The 23,113-nt window shown below is 49.9% G+C and overlaps 5 protein-coding genes across 5 annotated transcripts; 2 read left to right on the plus strand and 3 right to left on the minus strand.

Annotated features, from left to right (window-relative positions):
* Positions 1-2,423: 2,423 nt before the first annotated feature.
* LOC126569003 (endocuticle structural glycoprotein ABD-4) lies at positions 2,424-3,308 on the minus strand. The gene is made up of 3 exons (XM_050225773.1): positions 3,297-3,308; positions 2,855-3,006; positions 2,424-2,769 (listed from the first exon to the last, which is right to left on the minus strand). The coding sequence occupies exons 1-3, from the start codon at positions 3,306-3,308 to the stop codon at positions 2,424-2,426; spliced, it is 510 nt and encodes a 169-aa protein (XP_050081730.1).
* A 3,010-nt stretch (positions 3,309-6,318) lies between these two features.
* LOC126569004 (cuticle protein CP14.6-like) lies at positions 6,319-7,002 on the minus strand. The gene is made up of 3 exons (XM_050225774.1): positions 6,866-7,002; positions 6,565-6,735; positions 6,319-6,438 (listed from the first exon to the last, which is right to left on the minus strand). The coding sequence occupies exons 1-3, from the start codon at positions 7,000-7,002 to the stop codon at positions 6,372-6,374; spliced, it is 375 nt and encodes a 124-aa protein (XP_050081731.1). The 3' UTR covers positions 6,319-6,371.
* A 2,657-nt stretch (positions 7,003-9,659) lies between these two features.
* LOC126569670 (endocuticle structural glycoprotein SgAbd-3-like) lies at positions 9,660-10,679 on the plus strand. The gene is made up of 2 exons (XM_050226924.1): positions 9,660-10,340; positions 10,434-10,679. Exons 1-2 carry the CDS (start codon positions 10,023-10,025, stop codon positions 10,599-10,601), a joined length of 486 nt encoding a protein of 161 aa, XP_050082881.1. The 5' UTR covers positions 9,660-10,022; the 3' UTR covers positions 10,602-10,679.
* An 18-nt stretch (positions 10,680-10,697) lies between these two features.
* Positions 10,698-12,676, minus strand: LOC126569671 (endocuticle structural glycoprotein ABD-4-like). Its single transcript, XM_050226925.1, has 3 exons — positions 12,536-12,676; positions 11,827-11,948; positions 10,698-11,160 (listed from the first exon to the last, which is right to left on the minus strand). The coding sequence occupies exons 1-3, from the start codon at positions 12,542-12,544 to the stop codon at positions 10,896-10,898; spliced, it is 396 nt and encodes a 131-aa protein (XP_050082882.1). The 5' UTR covers positions 12,545-12,676; the 3' UTR covers positions 10,698-10,895.
* A 6,495-nt stretch (positions 12,677-19,171) lies between these two features.
* On the plus strand, positions 19,172-20,808 carry LOC126569669 (pupal cuticle protein 36-like). Its single transcript, XM_050226923.1, has 3 exons — positions 19,172-19,339; positions 19,518-19,785; positions 19,873-20,808. Exons 1-3 carry the CDS (start codon positions 19,322-19,324, stop codon positions 20,427-20,429), a joined length of 843 nt encoding a protein of 280 aa, XP_050082880.1. The 5' UTR covers positions 19,172-19,321; the 3' UTR covers positions 20,430-20,808.
* The last annotated feature ends 2,305 nt before the right edge of the window (positions 20,809-23,113 follow it).

Genomic DNA, 23,113 nt, shown 5'->3' on the forward strand with positions numbered 1-23,113 from the left:
AGAATGTGTCTTAAGTTTCGATGTGATGAAAGTGTCTAGATTGATGGAGTACGATGTAGTAACAGATGAAATAGTGGGTCCATTCAATGACATGCATGTTGTTATGGCGCGCGGTCTTTTCAACAAATGGAAGCAACCGGTATATGTAGGATTTAACCAAAAACTGACAAAGTTCGTTATAAATTCATTGATTAGAAAACTTCATGAAAAAGAGCTAAACGTGGTTGCAATTATATGCACCAATACTTCCACGAATATTGGCTACTGGAAAGATTTAGGAATCCAAAATTGTGCTAGGCCGTTTTTTAAACATCCGGTTACAAATAAGTACATCTATATTATTCCAGATAGTTCCCTTTTGTTAAAACAGATCAGAAACTGGTTTTTGGATTACGGTTTCGTCTACAAAGGCAATACTGTAACAGTTGATTTGTTGTATGATTTAGTGGCCAATGGAGAAATGGCAGAACTACCGCCATCTTTTACATTATCAAAATCACACTTTGAAATGACGTCGCATGATAGGCGAAATGTTCGCAAAGCATCTGAACTGTTATCACGGACAACAGCCATTTCGTTGCGTCAGTATTATCCTGATGACAATGATGCAAAATGTATGGCTGATATCATAGACATAATAGCCCTTTGGTTCCGAATATCGAATCCTTACAACTCGTTCGATGAATTAGATGATAACAAACCGTACATCGGAATCGAAAAGCAATTTGCTGCATTGGACAAAATGCATGATTTCATCTTGAGCATGAGGGTAGTAGGTACAACGAAGCTGCAAATGTTCCAAAAATCTGTGTTGATGCAGATCACCGGCATAAAAATGTTGTTCGTAAACATGCACGAAAAACATCAAATACAGGCTTTGTTTACACGCAAGGTAAGCGAATAGAAATTAAGCATTGACTTAGCTTACACAATATCTAATCTAATGTTTCTTTTCTATATTTACAGTTAAACCAGGATGTGCTGGAGAATTTTTTTGCTCAACTAAGGCCAGTTGATGATATTTATGATCATCCTTCTCCTCTTCAATGCCTGTTTAGAATAAGGACGATTATATTCGGAAAGTCACCAGCAATTTTTCCTATGGTTGATGAGGACGCTGAATTAGAGCAGGACAATAATGTTATACCCGAAGAAAATTTTATTACCGCCACTTTATATTCTTCTTCAGATCTAACACCGAAATCGACTGAATTTGAAATGCCAGCTAATTTTGACGATTATCTGAATTCAGAATCTAGTGAAGTGATAAGTCCAGATAGCTGTACTGTAGCAGATTTGCTTGAGCACGAATATGACGCTCTTGAATATATCGTGGCATTCATAGCAAAAAAATTCAGTACCGAATTTCCCGAGCTTCAGTTGGGAGCATATCAAGTAAATATGAACAGCGACCATGACTATTCCCATTCTACCAATCTTCAGACCAATTTGTCAGTTGGCAAACTTTTCGTACCATCCGATAACTTTTTCAAACAATGTTCTGAAATGGAAAATATCTTCCAGAAAACTTACCCAAATGGAACATTTAAAAATACACAAAAAATTGTAAAGAAATGTTTCAGAACGATTGAAAGCCAAATACCGGAAATACCGCCATCTATTATTAAAGAGTTCGTTATGCTTCGAGCATATGCACGAGTACGATATATAAACAAGTTTATTGCCACTGTAAAAACTATAGAAGCCAAAAGAAAAAAGATAGCGCGGTCGAGACCTGCAAAGAAAATGAGGACTAATATATAAGAAGCTGATAATACGGCAAACACGAGCGAAACCAGGAGCAACAGCTGCTGTCTGTCTCAATACATCATTACATTCTGTAAATAAATACCTCCGGGACGAACCGGCACGATGGAAATTGTTCTTTGCCAAACGTGTTTTTTTTTTTACAATCTATTAGCATTCCGTGTCGCATGCTTCAACGCGGTTCTACTTACGCAATTTCACTTTTTTAAGCATGAAAAGTGATTGAAGAAATAAAGGACTCCCCTCCCAACAATAACCGCCGGTGCTGATGCACACGATTCTGCATATTCGTCCAGCGGAGATTTACAGCGAACCAGGACACTCTCTTTTCTTTTACCAATTTATTAAAAACAAACCAAACAGGTTCAAGGTATTGCCGTTCGCAGCTTGTAAGTAATCACAGTCTATGATGCTTATTTTTCATTTTAACGCTTGTTGTACGACGATAGGGAGGTTTGTCATGAATATCGTGACGTTCTATTGGATAGCTTTCTACAATGGTTATCGGTAGCCGTAGTTGCTTAAATATTATAAATAGCTGGGAGAAAGAGGGAAGTGACCAACAACGGTAGTAACACTTAGGGAGTATAAGATGAAATCTCTCGAAGCCACCGGCCAACGGAGTCACATCATCCGTTCTTACGACTCACGATTTCCTACTGGTTGTAGTATTGACCGGTGTAGTCCAGCTGGGCACGTCTGGCTTCATCTTCCGCATATTTGGGATTGTTTTTGGCTTCTTGCTCGCGGCGTCGGATACCTTCATAAATTTCCTTCAAACCTTCCTGGATCGCTGGCGGCACCGGTGGCGTAGTGGGCAGACTGTCGCTCTGCACGCGAAAGCCGTTTTCGTCCGCCGTGTACTGCACCTGGATGATCTCTCCATTCGGTGCTTCGTAGGAGTAAGCACCCTGCTGTACCAGTATTCCATTAGGGTGATCCTCGGAAGCGTCCTTTAGGTATCCTGACTCTTCGTGAACAATGTTGTTTCCAGTCTGATAACTGGCGGGAAGGACAACCATGTTTCGTTTGGGGTCATTGTGCTGTTATGTTGCAAACAATGCTGCTCTTCCATCGCCGTACTTACATCGTTTTGTAGCTACCGTCTTCTCCTTGTTGTTTGTCATATTTCAGAATGGGAATATAAGTCGTTGACTCATGATGTAGGTGTGCGTCATGCTCATGCCGTTGTTCATGCTGCGGGCGTCCATAGACCAATGCAAACAGCACAAAGATTACCTGAAGGGACAAACGGAAAAGTTTGGCTTAAGAACAACACTTTCGAGATGAGCAGGTTTCGATCACGCATCGATCTTGCCGTGTAACAGTTGGCCATTATGCACCAGATTGTCCCAGAGTTTCGCTTGATCTTTTGCGATTTTATCTTTCCAAAAATATGCGTTTAAGATTTTGCAACAGTTCGTCCACTGTTCGAATATTCCTATTGCCAATGCTATACTTTTGCACTTGTTTTGCAGCACGTGTTTGGATCTAATGCTTGGATCGTTCCACACTAAGTCAACACTCACCAGCCGTTTCATTTTCACAGTTACACTCGAGCTTAGCGACCACAAGGGAACACGTTTCCGGCAAAAGCGTAAAGTATTCGATTTAATATCCCAACCGTCGCCGTTTAGACCACTCCGGAACACCACTTGTTCGTAGGAAGAAAGTGAAACAAACACTGCATGGGAGGCTTCCCTGCTGATAGGTCTTTATATACTGGAAACCATCCAAGCCATTGGCCCCCATGGTTTCCCTCTCTGCACACAGCCATCAGCGGATGGCTCGGTCGTAGATGTCGGGTAGCAGGGGGGAGGGTCTTCGCTGGAGTGCACGAGGCGCTATTCCGTTGTTTTCGGGGGACCACCCGAACCCACCTGCCGACCAAGCTCCCTTCCAGATTTGTTTCTCTTTCGCCTCATTGCGCTGCTACAGCTGCCGCTTCCTCGTCTCGTTAATCGCTCCCCGCCCCGGTTGAGATGCCACTTCCACCGGATTTCGGATTGCAGCGTTTGGTGTTACGGTTCCATCTTGGCACGCCGGCAGATGCAAAACACCCACCCACCCTGGCTGTATGCCTGGTTTCTCGGTTGCACCATTGTAAACAGAAGCCTTGCAAAGGGGGTAGCAGCCAGAGCAGTTCATGCGTGTCGCTGACTTCGAACAGAGCGGATACCTGATGATCTCGTAAGAGCGGTGCATGTGGCATACAGCCTCCTCCTCCTCCATTGATTGCACTTGCAGCCAATGTGGGAGACGCCGACACGGTACTAGTGTCTCGATGCCGCAATTAGCCGCCTCTAGCGGCAAACGAAGTAGTGGCAGCATGAACAACCTCCACCTCCAGGGTGGTGGTATTTGGCCCATCTTTTGCCACCCGCGTGCACTATTCCGCCGGTAGACGGTAGTAGTCTGCACGGAAAGGTTGGATGCCCTTGACGAGAATGTAGGTTGAGATGAGGTTCTTCGCTTTGGTTTGTCTTGGTTCTTGAACTTTTTCGATTTCGATTGTTACCAAATTGAATTGTGCCTCGAGGAGGGACTTCATATACCAGCTGGTTGGTCTCAGCGTTTCGTTTCCTTCCAAAGATCTACCAGCACAGAAAATGCAATTATGGCAGCGGCAAATGTGTGTGGAGTATGATTGAGTAAATCCCTAATAGACTCGTAACACCAGCCAGACTCGGTATTTGGGACGGAATTCCGCCGCTGCCGATCGTCACAGCGTCATCACACCAATATTCCGCCATTGACGCAACGCAACGGATGGACGAGCAGTTTCAACGTTTTGCCATAAGTGTGTGACATTTGGCTACGATTTGGCGACGCCCCGGGGGGAGGACGATCTGCGTGATAATTCATTAATAATCGCGTGGTCCTGTTTGCTCAAATCCCCCATTTTCGGCAAAGGAGATGGGCATCGGCGACGGTGAGGCTTTGGAAAAGAAATCGCCTTCGCTATACCGCAGCAGGCGCGTCTCGCCCGAGACTGCAACCGTCGGTCTCGGTGATGCAATAATCCGTCTCCTTCGGGTTTAGATTGCACAACGGCTGCTCTATGACCGGGACCGGGCCGGTCAGAAAAGGTTTCATTTCTAGCGCGCTAGATGCTTTATTTGAAATATGTAGGTTCCCAGCGTCCAGTAACCTCCTCTTCCTCCTCTTCACACCCTCCAACTCGCGAGGTCAGTGGCGGTTGCTCGAGCTTAAAGTTCAGTGCGCCATCAGTTGTTCTGCTGCTGCTGCTGCTGCTGCTCTTGCTACTCATGATCTCAGAGAAAGGATTTATGAGTTTTTGCTTTCGCAGGGGCTACGCCTCGCAGCGCTTCAGCCACGAACGGCGCGTTCCCGTTCGAGATTCGCGATCGCGATGTCGGGGCAGATCGGAAATCGGAGTTCCCCCGCCATTTGCCACAACCGATGCGTTTCGGGCGAACGTGGTAGGGATCCATTTAAGAGCGAAAACAAAAGTGAAACCCCCGGCTCATCGGGATAACCCCTTCAACCGCATGGTAATAGAATGTGAGTTTTTGAGAAAGTGTTCCCCTCACTTGCAACGGGTAACGATGGTAACGAGACGAAGACAATGCTGGGCATGATCTCTCTGCCTCTTTTGTTGAAATCTCCCCCCCCCCCCCCTCAAAGTACTCCATTAATGGGACCGCGTTCATTCATTAGATATCCGGGCGTACCATCCGAAACGGAGATGCAGATTGAACTTGAAAGCATTTGCACCGAGCGGAGTCCCTTTTCTTCGGCCGGCGTGAGGCCGGAAAGTGGGCTCGATTGTCTCGCTTTCGTGGCCGGTTCGTTCAACCGCGGGATTCAATCCATCAACCGATCGTTGACTCGCTTGGCGTGGCGTAGCATAGCGCGGCGAGTATCTATCGCCAGTGATTGCATCGTCGTCGTCGTCGTCGTCGTCATGTCCATACCTTCACCTTCTGTCGTGCTCCAGCACGCCCGCCCCAAATGGACACGATTCGGAAGTGATCTTCGTACCACTCGCAGATCGATTGCACAATGCTGCTGCTGCTGCTGCAAAGGGTGGACGTGTTGTGGGTTAGCCACCCCCTACCCCCTCGCCGGAGAAGGTCCATTTGATGGACGCGCGGTAATGTGATATTGATGCGCGAGAGCCATCCGCTTACTGTCCGCGGTCCAAGTGGCGGCACGGACCTTTATCATTTGAGCGTTAGATAAGCTGAACGAAGGATGGAAAACGATTGCTGTTGACGATCGAATTCGGATGAAATTATCGCATATGCGTAAACCGGAACACACTACCACGGGTAGTGGCCCCCTCAGAAACACTTGCACCGTCACACGTTGTTCGGTGCTACGGAGCTTCGATTTTTGTATCGATCGTCTTTATTTGCTCGCAATCGTTGTTGGAGCTAGACAAAAATAATAAAAAAAATAAAATAAAACCAAACATAAAACACGCCAACCGGGCAGGACGTTTCCACCTTGGCGCTGGTCGTTTACGGGAGTATCCTGGAGGTGAAAGAAATGCGGCCTCGCGTCCTGAGTGAAGGTCGGTCCCTCAACCGGCGATCGACGGAAGGGGTGGACTAGAGCATGGGTGTGTAAATCGCTCCTTACGCACTCGGTGCCACCGGCAGATGGTCACCCTGCGGCTGGAAACCGTTCTCGTCGGCGATGTATCTGTGTGTATCCGGAAGACCGTTACGGTTAGCTGCGTGTTGACACTTGGCGCGGTCGCGTGTTGGCGACGATCTTTACGTAACTACCCGTACCCAATGAAGCGGGGAAGGGGACGGGGATGCTTACCTCAGGGTGATGATCTGACCGTCCGGGGCCTGGTACTGGAACGAGCCGGTCTGCACCGACACCTGCACGTCCTCCTCGCCGATCTGGCGCCCGGTTTCGTCCAGCTTCGGTACCTTGATCGACTTAATGGTTCCCTGATCTTCAACCTTGATTCCGTTCGCCGACTCGAACCTATTGCAGAGGAGAGCAGGAACGGAAGGGGAGGTCAGTTAGAAGGGAGTTCCCTTTTTCCGATTGTGCGACCCTTAGCCTCCCGGAGGGGCCGTCATGGGTCAATTTCTGCAAAGTGGATGACATTTACGCATAGTTGAAGGATCCGTCCGGCTGCACGTCCGAGCTTTGGCTAACGATGGCCGCCTGTGCGTCAGCGTCGGCCGGTGCGGGTGCGGCGTATGCGGCCACCACCGATACGGCTAGCAATGCGAATACGGTCTTCATTCTGAACTTGGGAGTGGAGCTTTGTTGCACTTGCACTACGCGGAATCTGGGAGTCTTTGTGGAGTCTGAGCTCGGTTCACTCTGCTGAGCGTTGCTGTTTGAGGTAGCTGTACCGGTGACACTGATGATTAGACCTAGTGCCCGATAGGCTTTTATATTTACGGATGATCCCCTTGCTGTTGACACTAACCATCTCCAGGCCCGGTCGCCCGGTGACGGATTCGAGGTCGTGCAGGCGTCCGTCGTGTTCGTCGCCCATGTGCGCGCTCAACTCCCCGGGGCGGAGGCCCCGAGATTTGTTTAATTTTCGTCATTTAGTACATATTTGGCAAGATCGCGCTGTTTGCTCTGGAGTTACGCTTTTGTGGCACACATACAAGCACGTACACACCAAATCACGCACCACGTTTTGTGGTGTGTGCTGTGTGTGTGGCCTGAATGAATATGTCACTTCGACAAGGAAAAGGTTGAACGATCGGCGGAGATAGAAAGGATTGAAGATGAAGTGCGGGTCGAGGAGTAGCATCCAAACGCGGGAATGCAACCACCCATTCGTCGAGAGATCTTATTATTGTTGGCCGAAATCACGCCTCAGCATGCACGTTGGAGACCTTTCCATATGTTTGGTGTTTATTGTGGATCGAGATGTGCCGTTCCAGGGGGTGAAGATGCGTGAAATTTGCGGATGATTCGGGAATTAACACTGGCGAGTGATTTCTGGGAAGGCCACCGTTCTTCTTCCTGGTTTCTAGCTGTTGAACCAGTCGTGCGATCATATCATTCATGATGGAACATGCTATCGATGCGAATGATGAAGGAAACGAACAGACGACATCGGTGTTGTTTGGTTCAAAATATGTGGCAGTAGATGCCGAGATGTTTGGAAAGTATGTAATGTTTACTAAGGATGGGTATTCTGTTATTGTTTTTTGTCAACCAAAGAGAACGCATACTCGCAGAATCTCGGACGAGCGCACTCTGCTTTGGTGGAAGGCAATGAGGTGCATATCGCTTGATAGCTGAGCAAACAAACCTTCAATATTGCAAATAAATACTATTTTCGTACCCTCTTAGTCTTTTTCCGTTTGAAGGACACTATTTTCATTGCTGTTGAGCTGGCATAGATCATTTACTGTACATTCCTAGATTTGTAGATGGAATGATGCGTAGTCAAGTAATTTATGTCGTATTTTTTTTAATAATAAACGAACTTGTTGGCAAATATTACATTGGACTCACGTGTTAACTGGAACAGATCTGTTAAAGATTTAATTAGAATTGCTCTGATAAATATATTCTGATTTCATTCGATCCGGTAGAGAGAGTTAGTTACTAGATGATTGGGCAGATAAATTATAATTGGCTAAAACGATATATTTACTTAGAATGAAAATAATAAACAGGGCTCTTTGAAAGGTGTTTGCACCTTACGAAATAAACGAGTCCTGAACAGACAAATTGTTATTCCATTAATAAGAGTACTGTACACGTTAAACAAAACACCTTTTAATTGCATACTGTTAAAAAAGTTTGTAGTTTTATTTGTATAATGCCCTTCCTTGATTCTAAAACCCCTCATTTAACCTTTAATGCTTCCTGAACCTACCTACCCGTTCTAAAGGGCAATTGATCATCGGGCCCATAAACCTATCCCAACGTTCCCTTCCGAGCCGCGCCAGACCATGGAAGTAATGTTGCACTTTGCGATCGATCTAACAGACCCTTAACAGACAGACCAGCTGCCAGCAGTTGGCCAGCGGAACAGCGGAGTTCCCCAGAACGCTCCGCTGCCGTGTGCGATTGGCACGTTGCGAAAGCACCGCGCCACGCCGTGGCCAAGAAGGCGAGTGGTTTGTACCGGTCCACCGGAGCTTCTAGCTTCCCGGCACAAGAAGCCATCATGTCAGCGTGTCAGGTCGGTCGGCTGCACGTTTGTGGCTGCTGCCGCTCCCTCGCCGTGGCCCGTGGCTCTAATCCGTGCATCTGCAAAGAAGCCAACCCAGCCAGCCACACTGCACCAGACCTCATGCCCTCAATTTGGCCCGGTTCGTGACCGAAAGTCGATCAGTTTTTTTTTCGGTTTCAAGTTGCAACAAAACAGAAAAATCATCTCACACCACACCACACACACGAGCGAGCTACAGAGGTTGAGGCCCTAATTGAGTTTTTGGGAAGGGTGGATGTTGTCCGGGCGAGCCCAGCATCCAGCGCCACGGTGGCTACGGTGGTTTCGTTGAGTTGGCATTCGTGGCATTTGGGTGGGAATACCGGGGGGGGGAGGGGGGGGGGGGTCTATGCTGTGCCGAATAGCCCGAACACAATACAAACAAAAACGCCGGGCAACCGAAAAATGAATTCCGGCCGCATTGAAGCTGGCACCACCGGTGATCCCGGTGCGCCCATCGTCACGAGAACTCCACGGATGAAGTCTCGGATCGGTGGAATGGGGCCGTGTGGCCGAACCGAACGGAGGTGGTCGTTCGGTCGCGGACTCTCGCGAGCGCGTTGGACAAGATCAAGCATAATAATGTAAGAAGAAAACATAAACCACGGTCTGGTGGGGCCCCCGGAGCCAGCCAGCCAGCCAGCCAGCCTGGTTTCCATCACTCGGGAAGGGCGTTACTCGCTGGTGCTTGTGCTGGCTGGCTCCGGGTCTGGTGATGGCTGTTCGGGTACGGGGATTCTATTACATTGCGCCACCTCGAGTGCTTTCGCCGACCACACACACCAAAACAGGGGTTTAGGGTTGGCCGACTCCCCCGAAAAGGGAGACCGCAGAGTGTGGGTTCGTCCGCGCCCGCGGTTCACCTATAAAAGGCAATCGTAGGATCGTTCTAGGGTGCAGTTTCGGTTCGGTCCGTTCCATCATTCCATCATAAGATTTGTCGTTAGCTGGCCCCCCGCTGGTTTGATCTCTCGTTTGCGGTGAGGCAGCTGCGCTACGTCGCTTGACGGTCGCTTTGGTTCGGTTTAGGTCAATCCGTTCGTGCATTTTGTTTTTGGTCTGCCGTTCGTTTGCCATGATGCTAAAGCTTACTGTGGCTGTACTGCTGACGGTGGTGAGTGTGATCGAGGCCCAGAAGCATCATCAACAGCAACACCACCAACAGCAGCAGCAGCAGCATCACCAACAACCACAACAGCTGCAGCAGCAACCGACAACCGATCCACGGTACAAGCAAATCCCGATCGTCAACGTTGAGAACGTGCTGGAAGTGGACGGCAAGTTCCGCTACAGCTACGAGGGTGGTGATGGTACACGGGCCGCCCAGGATGGACAGCAGATCGTGGTGAACAACCAAGTTGGCACTGCCTCGCAGGGCCAGTACACGTACCAGGTGCGTATCGATGGAGGATCGAGGATCGAGTCTTAAGTCGCACTACACTTTCTACTGTTTACTAATCTTTGCTTCCTCGTTACAATTCCCCAGGGAGACGACGGAAAGACCTACTCGGTGACGTACATTGCGGACGAAAATGGATACCGGCCGGTTGGTGATCATCTCCCAACCCCACCGCCAGTCCCAGCCGCGATTGCCCGGGCACTCGCCCATCTCGCCACGCTACCACCGAAGATCGAGAACGGCCGGAAGTTCTAAGTCTTCGCCAGGGACCTGGAACCGAACTGTGCATTTGAAGCAAAATAAAACCATTCCCATCCCGTTCGATAGTTGATTTTTTTTCGCTGTTGCGGGTTGTTTTTAGGTGCGAGCTTTATTACGCGAGCGTTTGCTGCAAATGCAAATACACTTAAACATAGACTCTCCTCTTTTTCTTCTTCTACTTTTGAGCCTTCCTCTGGTCACTGGCAGCGAAGTGGCGTTGATCCATTGGGTTCATCGAGCGAAGCCTTGATGATGACGCAGGATGCGACAGATGCGTTGGATGTGGAATCATTGAGGCGCGGGTGGTAGGCTGGCGAGATATTCGAGTGCCTTCTGGATCTGGGGTGGGATCGGTGGTGGCGTTGGAAGGTGCGCACCGGACGGCTGGAATCCATTCTCGTCGTCGGCAGTGTAGCTCAGATCCACGACGGTACCGTCAGGAGCGGTGTAGCTGATAGAACCGACCGCCACGATTACATCACTGGTATCGGGGCTGCTCGCACGCTTGAGGGTTCCCGTTTCCTGACCTCGGATACCGTTGGCCGTTTCGTAACTGCAAAGAAGGGGAAGCAATGTGGGCGCCAATGAAACGAGAGTGAAAACCACAGACCGGCGGCGGTACATTGTTGCTGCATCATCACCACCAAGCGGTGCGTATGTGTGCGTGCCAAAAAGGGTGGAAAGTTGGGGGGTAGGAGTCGACTCTAACGTCACTGTGCTAATGGGTTTTGGTGGGTGCCCGGGGGGGATGCGAGGGTGCCATTGAAACATGCTAATACGCTCCGCGGAGCCAACCATCATCATCATCGCCGTCGTCGCTGCACTGAACAGCATGGGAGCGCAGCAGCTTCTGCAGTAAAAGCACAGCAACCCTTTTGCTGTTGCTTGGTAGAAAGGGAAAGGGACGAGGCTAGAAGAGGAAGTGAGGGTTGTACACGGACCGGACGGATCGCTTCTCGAAAGCTTTGTGTGTTTTTTTTCCGTCCGCCATCGCCACCATCGCGGATCTTCCGAATGATCATAATCCAATCTGCAATTATCGACCAATTATGGCACCTTCAACCGGCGGTGCAGGAAATGGTGGGAAGGTGTTGGCCACTATGGTTACAATGTTGAGCGGCAAGACCCATGATATGCAAATTACATACTGCACCGATGGGGGAGTGTTGCGTTCTTGACGAAAAACGCGCTGGAAAGGCGTTTCGTGGTGTTGGCTCACCTGTACTCGTACTGGCCGTCCGGATCGATGTTGTTATCTTGCTTCAGTATTTCGGCCTCAGCATCGGACCTCTGCGGAGCCGCTAGGCTGAGGGTGACGCAGGCCGCGAGAAGACAAATTTCCTGGTAACGAAATGGACAGAAGAAATTATATTGTGTCAGAACGCTTCTGGTGATCTGTACGTCGAAAGTTTGTGCAACTGTTGATCCGGCAATTTAGATGATCCAACAAAGCCCCTTGGGTAACAGATACTGCAGGTTCACGAACGATGCGTCTGGTTTGCACATCCATTTGCATCATCCAATCCCACCGGAACCACATCTTTGAGCTACCAAAATGTCCGGCGGTAAGTTCGTAACACACTCGCCTCGTCACCGGCACACTCTCGGTCTGCGAGCGGTAGGACCGCTGGGCGTCCGCTTCGACACACAACACACTTCCTTCCTCGATGTCGTAATGCCGGAATCGAACGAACAATTGCATGGTAATCGTTAGACGATCGCTGCAGCAGCAGCAGCAGCATCAATGGCAGCCGCAGCATCGATTGATGATTGTTCGATCCTGTTCCGGCCCAACCGGATCGGAGCGCCCGCCAATCATTACCGAATTTCACTTTCCACGTAATTTCCACTCCACACAAATCCACACGCGTCCATTTTCAGGCACTATTGACCTCTCGAACCTCGTGGTAGCCGCGGATATTGCTTACCAGTTTCATGATGATGATTATGCTGCTCGGTCCGCACAAGTGTGAAGGTTGTCGCTGCGGATGCTGGGCTACTACTATTCGACGAACCAGGTACTACTATTGGCTGGCTGATAGTGCACGCTAATGAAAGAATAGAACCCACTGGGCAGGGTATTTATAGAGGTGCAGCATGTGCAGCATGTTGATTGTGATAGTTGGGTGCGCACTATAGTCGCACTCACTGTTTCTCTTGCTTGCTCTCTCTGTTCGTCTCGCGCAAGTCTCTGTCATATGCGTTTGGAGGATGATAAATTTGAAGCCAAAGGGGCAGGGCAGCCGGTAGGGAGAGACCCCGCGGCGGAGTAGAACCTGCGCTATAAAATGTAGATGACGCTAATGGTGACGATGGGCATCAGCGATTCATCATGGTATGTACGGTGCAAATGCAGCCATTTCGAGCTGCTTTCTAATCAAACGAACAAGTCTTTGATTGATTTAATCCCTTAGCAGGTACCCCAGGTGTCGGCGGGACCTTGGCGTTTCAGAGGATCAGGGGGGTTGGGAGAAAGGAACGCTGCTCAGTTGGAGACATTTCCAATGCGTCCTTGAACTGAAAAGACATCGAATTTTGTGTTAACCAATGTTCTTTATGGAATTCTTGCAAGTTGATTTCGAATCGCGATGTCTGATCGATACTAAGGTACATTTCAAACATTTTTCGTTTGAGTGGAGGCTATAGTGAAGATTGCCCATCATGAATTTACATGCTCCTGGGGCTGCGCATAGAACCCATGCATTCCAAAAGCTCATTCCTCATTAGAATTCGTCAAAATGGCACCAACCTGCTGCATTCTTCATCACGACGGGGTCGAGATTATCGGGAATAAATTTGCATCTTCCTTTCACCTCGACGGAACAAACCGGAGCAGCAGAAGCTTGCAGCATCTTGCATGATGATGATTCTGCGCGCATCCTTGATGAATGTGTCAATGGCTGCCGGTGGAGACGCTTTGGAGAAGGTGATTGTCAATGGTGCGATTCTGTTGTTGCTGCTACAGCGAGAGAGAATGCAGGGTGCAGTTGACACCTAGAATGCAGTGCGGGGTACCATTTGCTTCGATCCAAGCCCACGGGTGTGCGTGCCGGTTGACATTTAAATATCGACAGCCAATGTGTGCCACAGCGGATCACTCTTATGTCATGGTTCAACAGCTTGGGATTTTACCGTGCGTAAATTCCTTATGGCTGTTCAACACTCGTGTTGCGTTTAGAAATGGAAGGCTCCTTTAAACACCATGTACCATTTATCCTTACAAGGTCTTCACTGAATAACTGTAACGTTTCTAACTAACAACAATTAGAGATTGTAAGGACATGCATACCGGACACACTTTATTGATAATTGATGTAGAATCGATTTAGTTACCCTTTTGAAGATTAAAAATGGAAAATTAAATTTGTAGCCAAAAAACACAGCCATTTAGCACAGCTTTCCTTGCAAATTGTCCCTATTGATTTAATCTATCTGACAAGCTTTGATTTAATAAAATGGATCACACCTTCGATTGGTTCGATCGACTGAATACTAACGGACAACATTCAAACATGCTTGCATTCAACGCTAGATGATCGCTCTCGATCTCCGCAGGCGTTTTGTATCCAACGCGAAAGCTCTCTTGGGTTGTAGTAGCAGCATAACCGCGAGAGCTTTCGATATCGCGGATCTCCTGGGGATTTGAAACCGGCATCAGAGCTCACGGATCGCGTAGGTTTATGCTAATGAAATATCGATCGTATATAATAGGTTTTGCATTCTTTACACACTCTCACGAGCACAGTTATTGATTGAAGATAATAGCATGCCAATAGCATAATAACAACGCCACATACTTTATCTTTGCGCCTCCATTATCACAAATCTTTGAAAATGGTTTGAACAGAACAAAGCATTACACGACTGCTTAAAGGAAACGACGAGCATCCTTCTTCAGCTGGCCCCGTAGTGGTTGCTTATCTAGCCGATTCCCGGGAATCTATCTTGCTTTTAGCCGCACCCCGAGTGAGTGTATGTTTGCTTGGAGTTTCAGCATCACGCGAACATCTTACAGCGCGGCTGCGGCGAGTTGGCCGTCGACATTATATATGAATCAGATCGTGCGCCTCTGCCAGTCAGTGAATGAACACATTAGCATAGCATTTTGGTACCGCATCAAACTCCATGTCTGTTGACCCCTCCCTTCCCACTTCCTCTTTCTCACGCACGATAGCATGTATTCTATCACCCAAAAAAAGCTTGCATCCGAGCGTCTTCTGCCGAAGGTTACATCATGCCAAGAGATGGATGGCATTTGGCAAACATTAATACATTTGCAAAAATGGTGAATCGACGTTCTCGCTTGCTCGCTCGTTGATTCACCGGCAGGGTCGTAAAATTCCAACTCGCTGACTGACTCGGATTCCGGTCGGTCTGTGGTTGTGGTGTCGCGGTGACGAATGGTGTTGCTTGTATGTTGTGATTGCTGCTAATGCTTTCATTTTCACTACGCATCCGCTGAAACACGATCGAGCTGGGCTTCATTTGCAGGAGCACGGAGTTGATTCGTTGACCAATACCCAACGAGCCCGGGTTGCGGAAGCGGTAACCTGGTAGCATTGACACGCAAGCATGCAATCATAGCCGAAGCACTAGTAGGAGCAGGAGCACAGGATTAGGTTGGCTCGGGATGTCGTGGGTTGCCTGGGAGTATTGCGCGAGTTCGCGGTCACTTTGCGATTGTTGCGCGTATGTTGATGCGCCTCCATCGATCGATCCTCCCACCTCCGATCACCGCCACCGGATCGTCTTTTAATATTTTGAATTTTATCGCCACTCTGATTTGAATACCGATTCCGTGTAGGTCATCCGATTTCGGGGATGGCAAAATGGTTCGCGTTGCCAACTCACCTGCCAGAGCCTTTGATATTTGGGTGTCAAGCGCGTGTGAGCCGCTCTGTTGGCCCTGGGGGTCGAGCTGGGGGCAAAGGAATTTTCGGAGCTTCGGCTTCGGTTGACAAGAATTGGTGCAGGTCCACGGCGATACGTCGTCAGGCCGATGCTATCAAGCCAGGACACCACAACCACTACCACTACCACCACCACAACACCAGTCGCGATCATCACTTGGTGATAAAACAAAGCAGAGCAGAAACGAGTTCAGCTCGCAGGATTGAGGGCGGTGGTGGTGGTGGTGGTGGTGGATGCTGTGGCCACGGCGCTCGGTTTATGGCCACGGCCCCACGGATTAGCATATTTGCCTTCAGCCGGATTCCTTGTCGCTCGGCGCGGAACCGACGGCGGCCGCCCGGGGGTGTCGAAAGTGAAGCTAATGGTCCCCAAGTGCCTTGGGGCGCCTAGAACGAACGAGAAGCGAACGAAGCTGGCAGCAGAAATGGCGTTGAAGTCGAAGGCGAAGCAGAGGCGCAAGGTCTGCGCGAGGATCGCACACTGGCGAAAGAATAACATAAGATGCTCAGCTGAATTTGCATACGGAACTGCACAAATCGCGCTAGAGTGGTCGTCTTCGTCGTCGTCGTCGCGCGCGCGCGCACACGTTCGAACTGGTCCTCGTTCCGCTTTTTCGCTTTTCCTTGCGATTTAATTTTATTTTGATCCGAGACAGAGCAGTCCGCGATCGATCGACGGAATGTGGTGCCTGGGCGCTGATGCGCGTAGACCTTCGCCTTCCGTTCGTCGCGTTTGCTTGCGATGAAAAATGTATGTTTTTCTGGTTCTAAGCTTCGCGAAGGCTACCACTGCTAACTGGTCTGGCGACGACGATGATGGCAATGCAGAGGACACTGGTTTTGGGTCCTGTTTTTGTTGCGTCTGCAACTCTTTCTCTCTCTATGCATGTGTGTGTCTGTTGGGCGAGTAATTAACAGTCTGCGGAACTGTGCGCGCCCGCGAATCCGAAACGGTTGACCCCGGGGGGAGAGAGAACTGGCGTCGTTTGCCAAGAAACGTTTTTCGAACCAGGATATGGAATATCAATTTGTTTTTGTGTCCCTGCCCGCCGGTTTCGAGCAGAACGACAAATGTTGTGCAAATTTCCCTTCGGCTGCCCGTTAGAATTCGTTTGTTCTTAGCATGAGGATTATTTAAGAATTAGCAAGGTATGGGACCATGATCGACCAAAGATTGTCATGACCGAGTGTTGTCATCGAGCGTTTAGCAGGAATTTTCTTCCAAAAATATCATTAATTAACACTTCGGACCAGCTGGCTGGCTAGTTCCGAACCAAGAGAGCGAATCAAGTTTCTGTTCTAATTAAGTGATTGAACAGCTATTTAACGAATATAACTAGAACAACGAGTATTATCGGCCCCGCAGCGACATTTATTGCTTTCCCGCCGTCCTTTTATTGTCGTCGTCGATGTCATCGGTGGGCCATCCGGAGACTCGGTGACCTTTCGGGCTATCAGGCTGCATATCTTGCTCCGAAATGAACGTACACTCGGTGTGTCCGAGGCTAAGTGGAACATTTATGGTCGCATCATTTTATTGCTCCGTGGGAGAGTGAAGAAGAGAGAGGGAGAGAATGCTTTTTGGGCAGCTTGGGCGGCAGAAAAGCCAAAACCCATCTACCTCGACAGCGATAACGATGAATCAAAAGCGGTCCAACCGGCAGCTCCATCCATAAAGGCAGAAAAGTTGCAACCACGCGCGTTATTGGCTTTGTCACTTTATTGTCCTGGCCCCCGGCGAGGCTCGATGAATGTACGAATGCGCTTTTTCAATCAGGATTCTTTCGATACCACGACGATGACGTGAATCTCTGAGCGGCCAACGAAACCGGCCCGGTCAGGTCAGGTGGTCATGCCTGTTCCGTTGGTCTCTTGGGTCCACTGGCACGAGTATTTCGCCACGTCTATTCTCTCCTCGGTTCCCTCTGGCCCGTGACTGGCCTCCGCTGCCGCACGCTTCCTCGTTATGCGTGCGATAGGACGCTTCGATAGATTTTTGCAGCTGCATGCGAAACAGACTGCGGTTGTTTGCCTGTGAGCGGCCGTAATTAGCGGCCCAAAGCTTTGCCGAATTCCGGTACCCGGCGCTCGCACAAATGGAGTTCAAGGTGGCTAAGGCGTGTGGCTCCTTTGGGGTGACACTGGCGAGTCTGATTCACGATCGAGCGCATCATCGTCCGGGGGGGGCGCTAGTGAGAATAGCCTTAAATGGAAAGAAGGAATGTTTTGTGCAACCTTACAAACCGGCACTTGTATCGTGGATGACACCTGCAGTTGAGAAGAAGGTTTTTGATGGAGAGAATTGCATCATTGCAACGGCCTGGAAGGTTCTGGAGTTGCCGCCATTGCACAAGTTGATGTCGTTCGCAAAATAGAATTAAGGAAAATCGGCTCGACTCCTTGTTAAAAACCTTCTAAAATACGGATCACCAGCAGGGGTAGATTCTGAAGAAAGTGAATTCCTGATCAGCAACCAGCACGATCATATATTTATAGCATCAGGAACAGCAGTCTTATCCGTTGGACTTAATGAAATGGAAATGAAAACGATGATGACCACCATCATCGCCAGCTTATACCGAGCGCGAATCAGAGATCGGGAGCGTCCGCCAAGAGATGAGATGATCAGGTTTGCGAGTTCAAGTTCGGCCAGATAGCGAACCATATCCACCCACCCACTGATGGACGGTGTCCGGATTCGGAACAGCATCAGCATACTCTGAAGCAGCCGCAGCCGTTGATGATATGTGTAGTTCAAGGACTTGGCCGTGGGTAGCAGTAGAAGATGCGACCGAGCGATCCTTACCCGCGTACTGGCAAGCAACCGGGTCCACTTCTCGCTCCAAATAATGCCCTTCACTCCCGCACCCCGGCGTGTGAGGCACATGCCAGCGTCACACCAATGGCCGCTCTTGCTTTCATCCGAACGCAGTAGTCGGCATGTTGTGCCGGGGGCCTGGGACAAGATATAATATATTATAATTGATATTATATGTAGATCAGGTGGCTTCTTCGGTTGATCTCAACTTGCTCTCTCTTTCTCTCTTTCTCTTTCTTTGGCTGCAGCTCGTCCGGCCTTGCTCTCGAACCACGCGAAACAGCAGATGAGCACACCTCGCCTTGTCGCACCACTCGGCACCATCAGCAGCATAGTGACAGTTTGCTCCGAAAGGCTTGCTGCTTGCTGCGGTGGTTTTCGGTTCAGTGAAGACGATGCTAAGCGAGGGGGCGAGGACGATCAAGGCGGCGTCACTATCGAAACGAAGGATGGATGGATCCTCCGACCGACCAACCGACCGATCGAGCGACCGACCAACGACGACCTAGCTGACCAATAATGGCTGCTGGACTGCGATAGTGGGGACCTGACTAAACTCGATCATCTGCCTCGGTCGCACTCCTGCCATCTCCTGCCTTGCTGTGTGTGTTTATGTGTGGTTTGGTTTGTTGTCTTTTTTTTTTTTGGTTTGGTTTGGTTTCGGTTTGCCGTCGTTTTAGTTTCATTCCCCTAATCGTGGGGATTCGTCTCCTCGTCTCCTTGTCTGATAATTTCGGAAAAAAAGAAGCGCAGAACGGCTGGCCGGGCCCCGAAAGCGAGCGTCGACGTTTTTTTTTTCGGCGGGGCTACGGGGACCGGCCATCTTGGTACTAAATCGTAGTATAAAAGCTACGCGAGCCCGGAGATGCTACAACATTAGTTCTTCTGCTTCGGTTCAGTCTAAGTCATAGTCTGAGCGGTGAAAGCAAGGGAAATCTGCTCGCAGAACGTTGATAGCAAGGTCCACAACCACAAGACCCATCAAGATGAAGTGTGTTGCACTGGTAAGTGGTGGTGGTGGTGGTGGTGGTGGTGTGCAGTGGTGCAAAGGTGCAAGTGGTGCAAATGGCGTGTGAATGGCGCCGCGTTGGTGTTTGTTTGCGCCGCGGTGCCAATAGGGCGGCTCGCTCATCCGCTGACTGACCTCACTGATTCCTGGCTGTTGGTTGTTTGTTCTTGCAGTTGGCTCTGGCCATGTTCGGTTGCGCCGTGGCGCAGAACGCTGTGCCCAACGATGGCCGTTACTATCCCGAGTACTACGAGACCAAGTGGGATGATGGTCGCTGGCGCCCGGACGGCCGCGGTAAGTACAACGACGGCCAGTACCGCCCAGGCGGTCAGGGAGGATCGGGAGGATTCGGTGCCGGTGGTAGCTCCGGTGGATTCGGTGCTGGCGGTTCGGGTGGATTCGGTGCTGGTGGAGCTGGTGGATTCGGCGCTGGTGGAGCCGGTAAGTGTAGCAGGGAAGGGGAGCAGCAGCAGCAGTGCTGTGGATTGTGTACTTAATCCCCCCCCGGTGGGTTTTCACTTCCTCTAGGTGCCGTCGGAAGCCGATTCGGAAACGATAACGCTGGCAGCAGCTCGTTCGGTGCTAGCGCTAGCAGCGGCTCGGACGGATCTGGTAGCGCCTCTGCCTTTGGTGCTGGTGCCGGTGCTGGCGGTGCTGGTGCTGGTGCTGGTGGATTCGGTGCCGGTGGTTTCGGTGCTGGCGGTCTGGGCGGTGGACGCGGTGGATCGGGCGCTGGACAGCGTGGCAAGGGATCCGGATCCAGCTCGGGCTCGGGCGATTACGAGAAGATCAAGGAGCAGGTGAAGCAGTTCAACGAGGACGGTTACTACTACAAGTACGCCAACGACAACAACATCGAGGCCGCCGAGTCGGGCAAGATCGATAACCGCAACACCGACGATGAGACGCTGCGCGCCAAGGGATACTACGAATACGTCGGTGATGATGGCCAGAAGTACCGCGTCGACTACGTCGCCGATGAGAACGGTTTCCAGCCGGTCGGTGACCATCTGCCGACGCCACCACCGGTGCCGGAGGAGATCGCACGTGCCCTCGAGTACATCGCGAGCCAGCAGCGAAAGTAAGGCGGCCATAGAGGCGCGCCCTCTCTCCTAATTGAGGGTGCCCCCCCCCCCCAAACCAACCAACCAAACAGGGAAAGGAAGAACAGAGGGAGCGAAACAGAGAGAGAGAGCGAGAGGGAGAGAGAGAGGGAAGGAGTCGAAGGGAAAAAGACTCGAGAATATTCGAAGATCTGATCCTCTACAGCTCCACTTTCTCCCTCTCTCTCTGTCGCGCTCTGCAGCACACAGTCCAGTCAGTTCCAGTCCAGTCAGACCAGAGTCATTAAGTGAGAGTTCGATCCCCTCCGTTCGACACGTTTTTGCCACCAACCAACCCGAGACCGATCCTGTGTTCGAATTGTAAATTATTAGTTTTCAAACCGAATAAACAAACGTTAAGTCAATAATAATCCCCGGCCTTTTAGTCTTTGTATGTGGCCGGCCAAGCCGGTGAGGTTTTCGCTAGCACTAAACTATCGAGTTGATCAGGTATTTCCTTCCCAAACCAGGCAAATTGAATCGAACGGATCGTGCGAAATATGATCTACTTGAATCGCGAACGCAGCAAACGACCAGCAATCGGGCGTGATTTAGGATTAGATTCGATTATCGTTCTACTGCTTCCGCTTCACAAATTCCGCGCCCCAAAGCGAATGGAAGATGCAAACGATCGTCTCACGCGCCAGCGCCTGGTGGTGGGGCGCATTTGCATTAATCGACCGTTCGGTGTCATAAAAAGGTGTGTTGTGTTGGGTCGCGAAATGGTTAGTTGGATGCTGCGCTGCAGCCATTAAATGTAACTATACGTTTCCGATCAGCATCATCAGTCTGCTTTCCGTGAGCGGATGGTGTATCAATGGATCGAATTCGAATCGCGTCACGCGTGCCATCGAATTTTAATGAAAACCGCATACCGCCCAGAGCGCGAAGATGGTGAAGGTGAAGCTAATGCGACACGTTCCATATATCTTGTGTGAAACTATAGCAGCCAGTTGATAATCAATTTATTCGTCGTTTTTCTTCTTCCTCCATCGTTCGGCGCGTCGATCGGGCCGCTCTGATGCCGCTGGTCGCTTGCGGATGTGTGGGGTGTGGATTGTTGGATGCTGCGATGGGGGCGGGGGGCGGTTGGTCGCATCATCTTCCTCCCCTTGACCGGTTGACCTTGGTTCGGTTGCTCTTCTCGGTATCACGTTGCCGGACTGGACTACTTCTTCTCCCGATAACATAATTAGCAGGTGTGACGAGTGTTTTGCCTTTTGTCGCAGCCAGTTGGATGAAAGCGAAAGGAGAACAAGAGGAAGAGAGAGAGCGTCAGAGAGAAAAAGAGCCGCGGGCATGGGTGCAATGTCGCACGCGTTGCACAACTTGCGCGGTTTGATGAATTGATGCAATCCCCTCGACAGCTCATCACATTAGCTCTTATCATGTTTGAACCTTGCGTGACGGTGCTTTGGAATGGGATGGATGGACACAGCTGCCAATACCTTGAACCGTCGCCGGTCGCACCATCGCTAGATGTGATCTAGATTAACTGAGGCGTTGAGAACGAAGCATGCGTGTCAGGTCACCGGGAAGTGACATTTACGTTAAAATGTAAAAATTATTCAAATGCCCAGCAGCAAGCTGAGCCGTCAGCAGGAGCAGCCTACGGACAGAGTTTTCCCCAAAAAACACTGAATTCCGGCAGTGGCAGACACGATGGGCCCTCAGGGTGGTACCATTTGGACGAGAAGGCGATCGGTCGATCGAATGGTCTAATTTATGAGATTGAAAAATGAAACCGGTGACGAGCGGGTGCGGCCCGGTAATGAAGTAACGATATGATAATGTGACATCGTATTTTATGGTCCGGCTTAGAGCTCCGTCAATACGTGAAGGCTTGGGGAACAGTTAATGCGTTAAATCCATCGAACTAGACGAGGCGAGTAACCCGGAGGCATCTTCTGTAGCATTTGAAGTTGATGCGCTGGAGGTATCTCGGAACTGACTCATCTCGAGCAGCGAATAATTGTGGCCCAACCCAAAAAGCTAACGGACAACCAACGCGCATACACCAACACTGATGCGACGACTGTTCGTGGGGTGACCTTGAACTAAAATTTATGGCAGGACAAGGATATATACCGGCGCATCGTTTAGCGGACCATATTTATGGCGTCCAGTTTGGTCCGGATTGCGTCCCGGTTCGTCCAGTCCGGTAGCTCGCTTCAACCGTTTCAAAGATCCGGTATTGAGCCTTCGGCGACCCTGAATCCGGGGGAGGCGAGAGAGCTGATCGATTGTGTGACTTATGTCGGCGCATACTCACAACACCCCACAACCGAACATCTGGGCGGAGTTCGCCTAATGACGGTGGCAAACGGGTGGCATATTAACAGCCCGGAATCATATTTCATAAATTAGTGTGTTCCATTCGAAGTATCGGTGGATGGCGTCGGAATTTATCATAGATCACCATTGTTTGTCTGAAAATGGCTGAATGGGTTTGGGGACTTTGTGTCATAAATTGCCTTAACTGTTGTACAGGATATAAGCTCTTTTATTGGCATTTAATAAGCTGAAATTGCCATAAATCGCGGCATGTTACTTTGAATAAATTAATTGAAATCTAGAAACAATGTGAAGATGTAACATTTAATGTTACGTTCAAAGCGTAGCGCACGTCCTAAACTCCACTAATCGAACGGCTACGAAGAGTGCTA

Source organism: Anopheles aquasalis, chromosome 2 (assembly GCF_943734665.1).
Source record: "Anopheles aquasalis chromosome 2, idAnoAquaMG_Q_19, whole genome shotgun sequence".
Classification (NCBI taxonomy): domain Eukaryota; kingdom Metazoa; phylum Arthropoda; class Insecta; order Diptera; family Culicidae; genus Anopheles; species Anopheles aquasalis.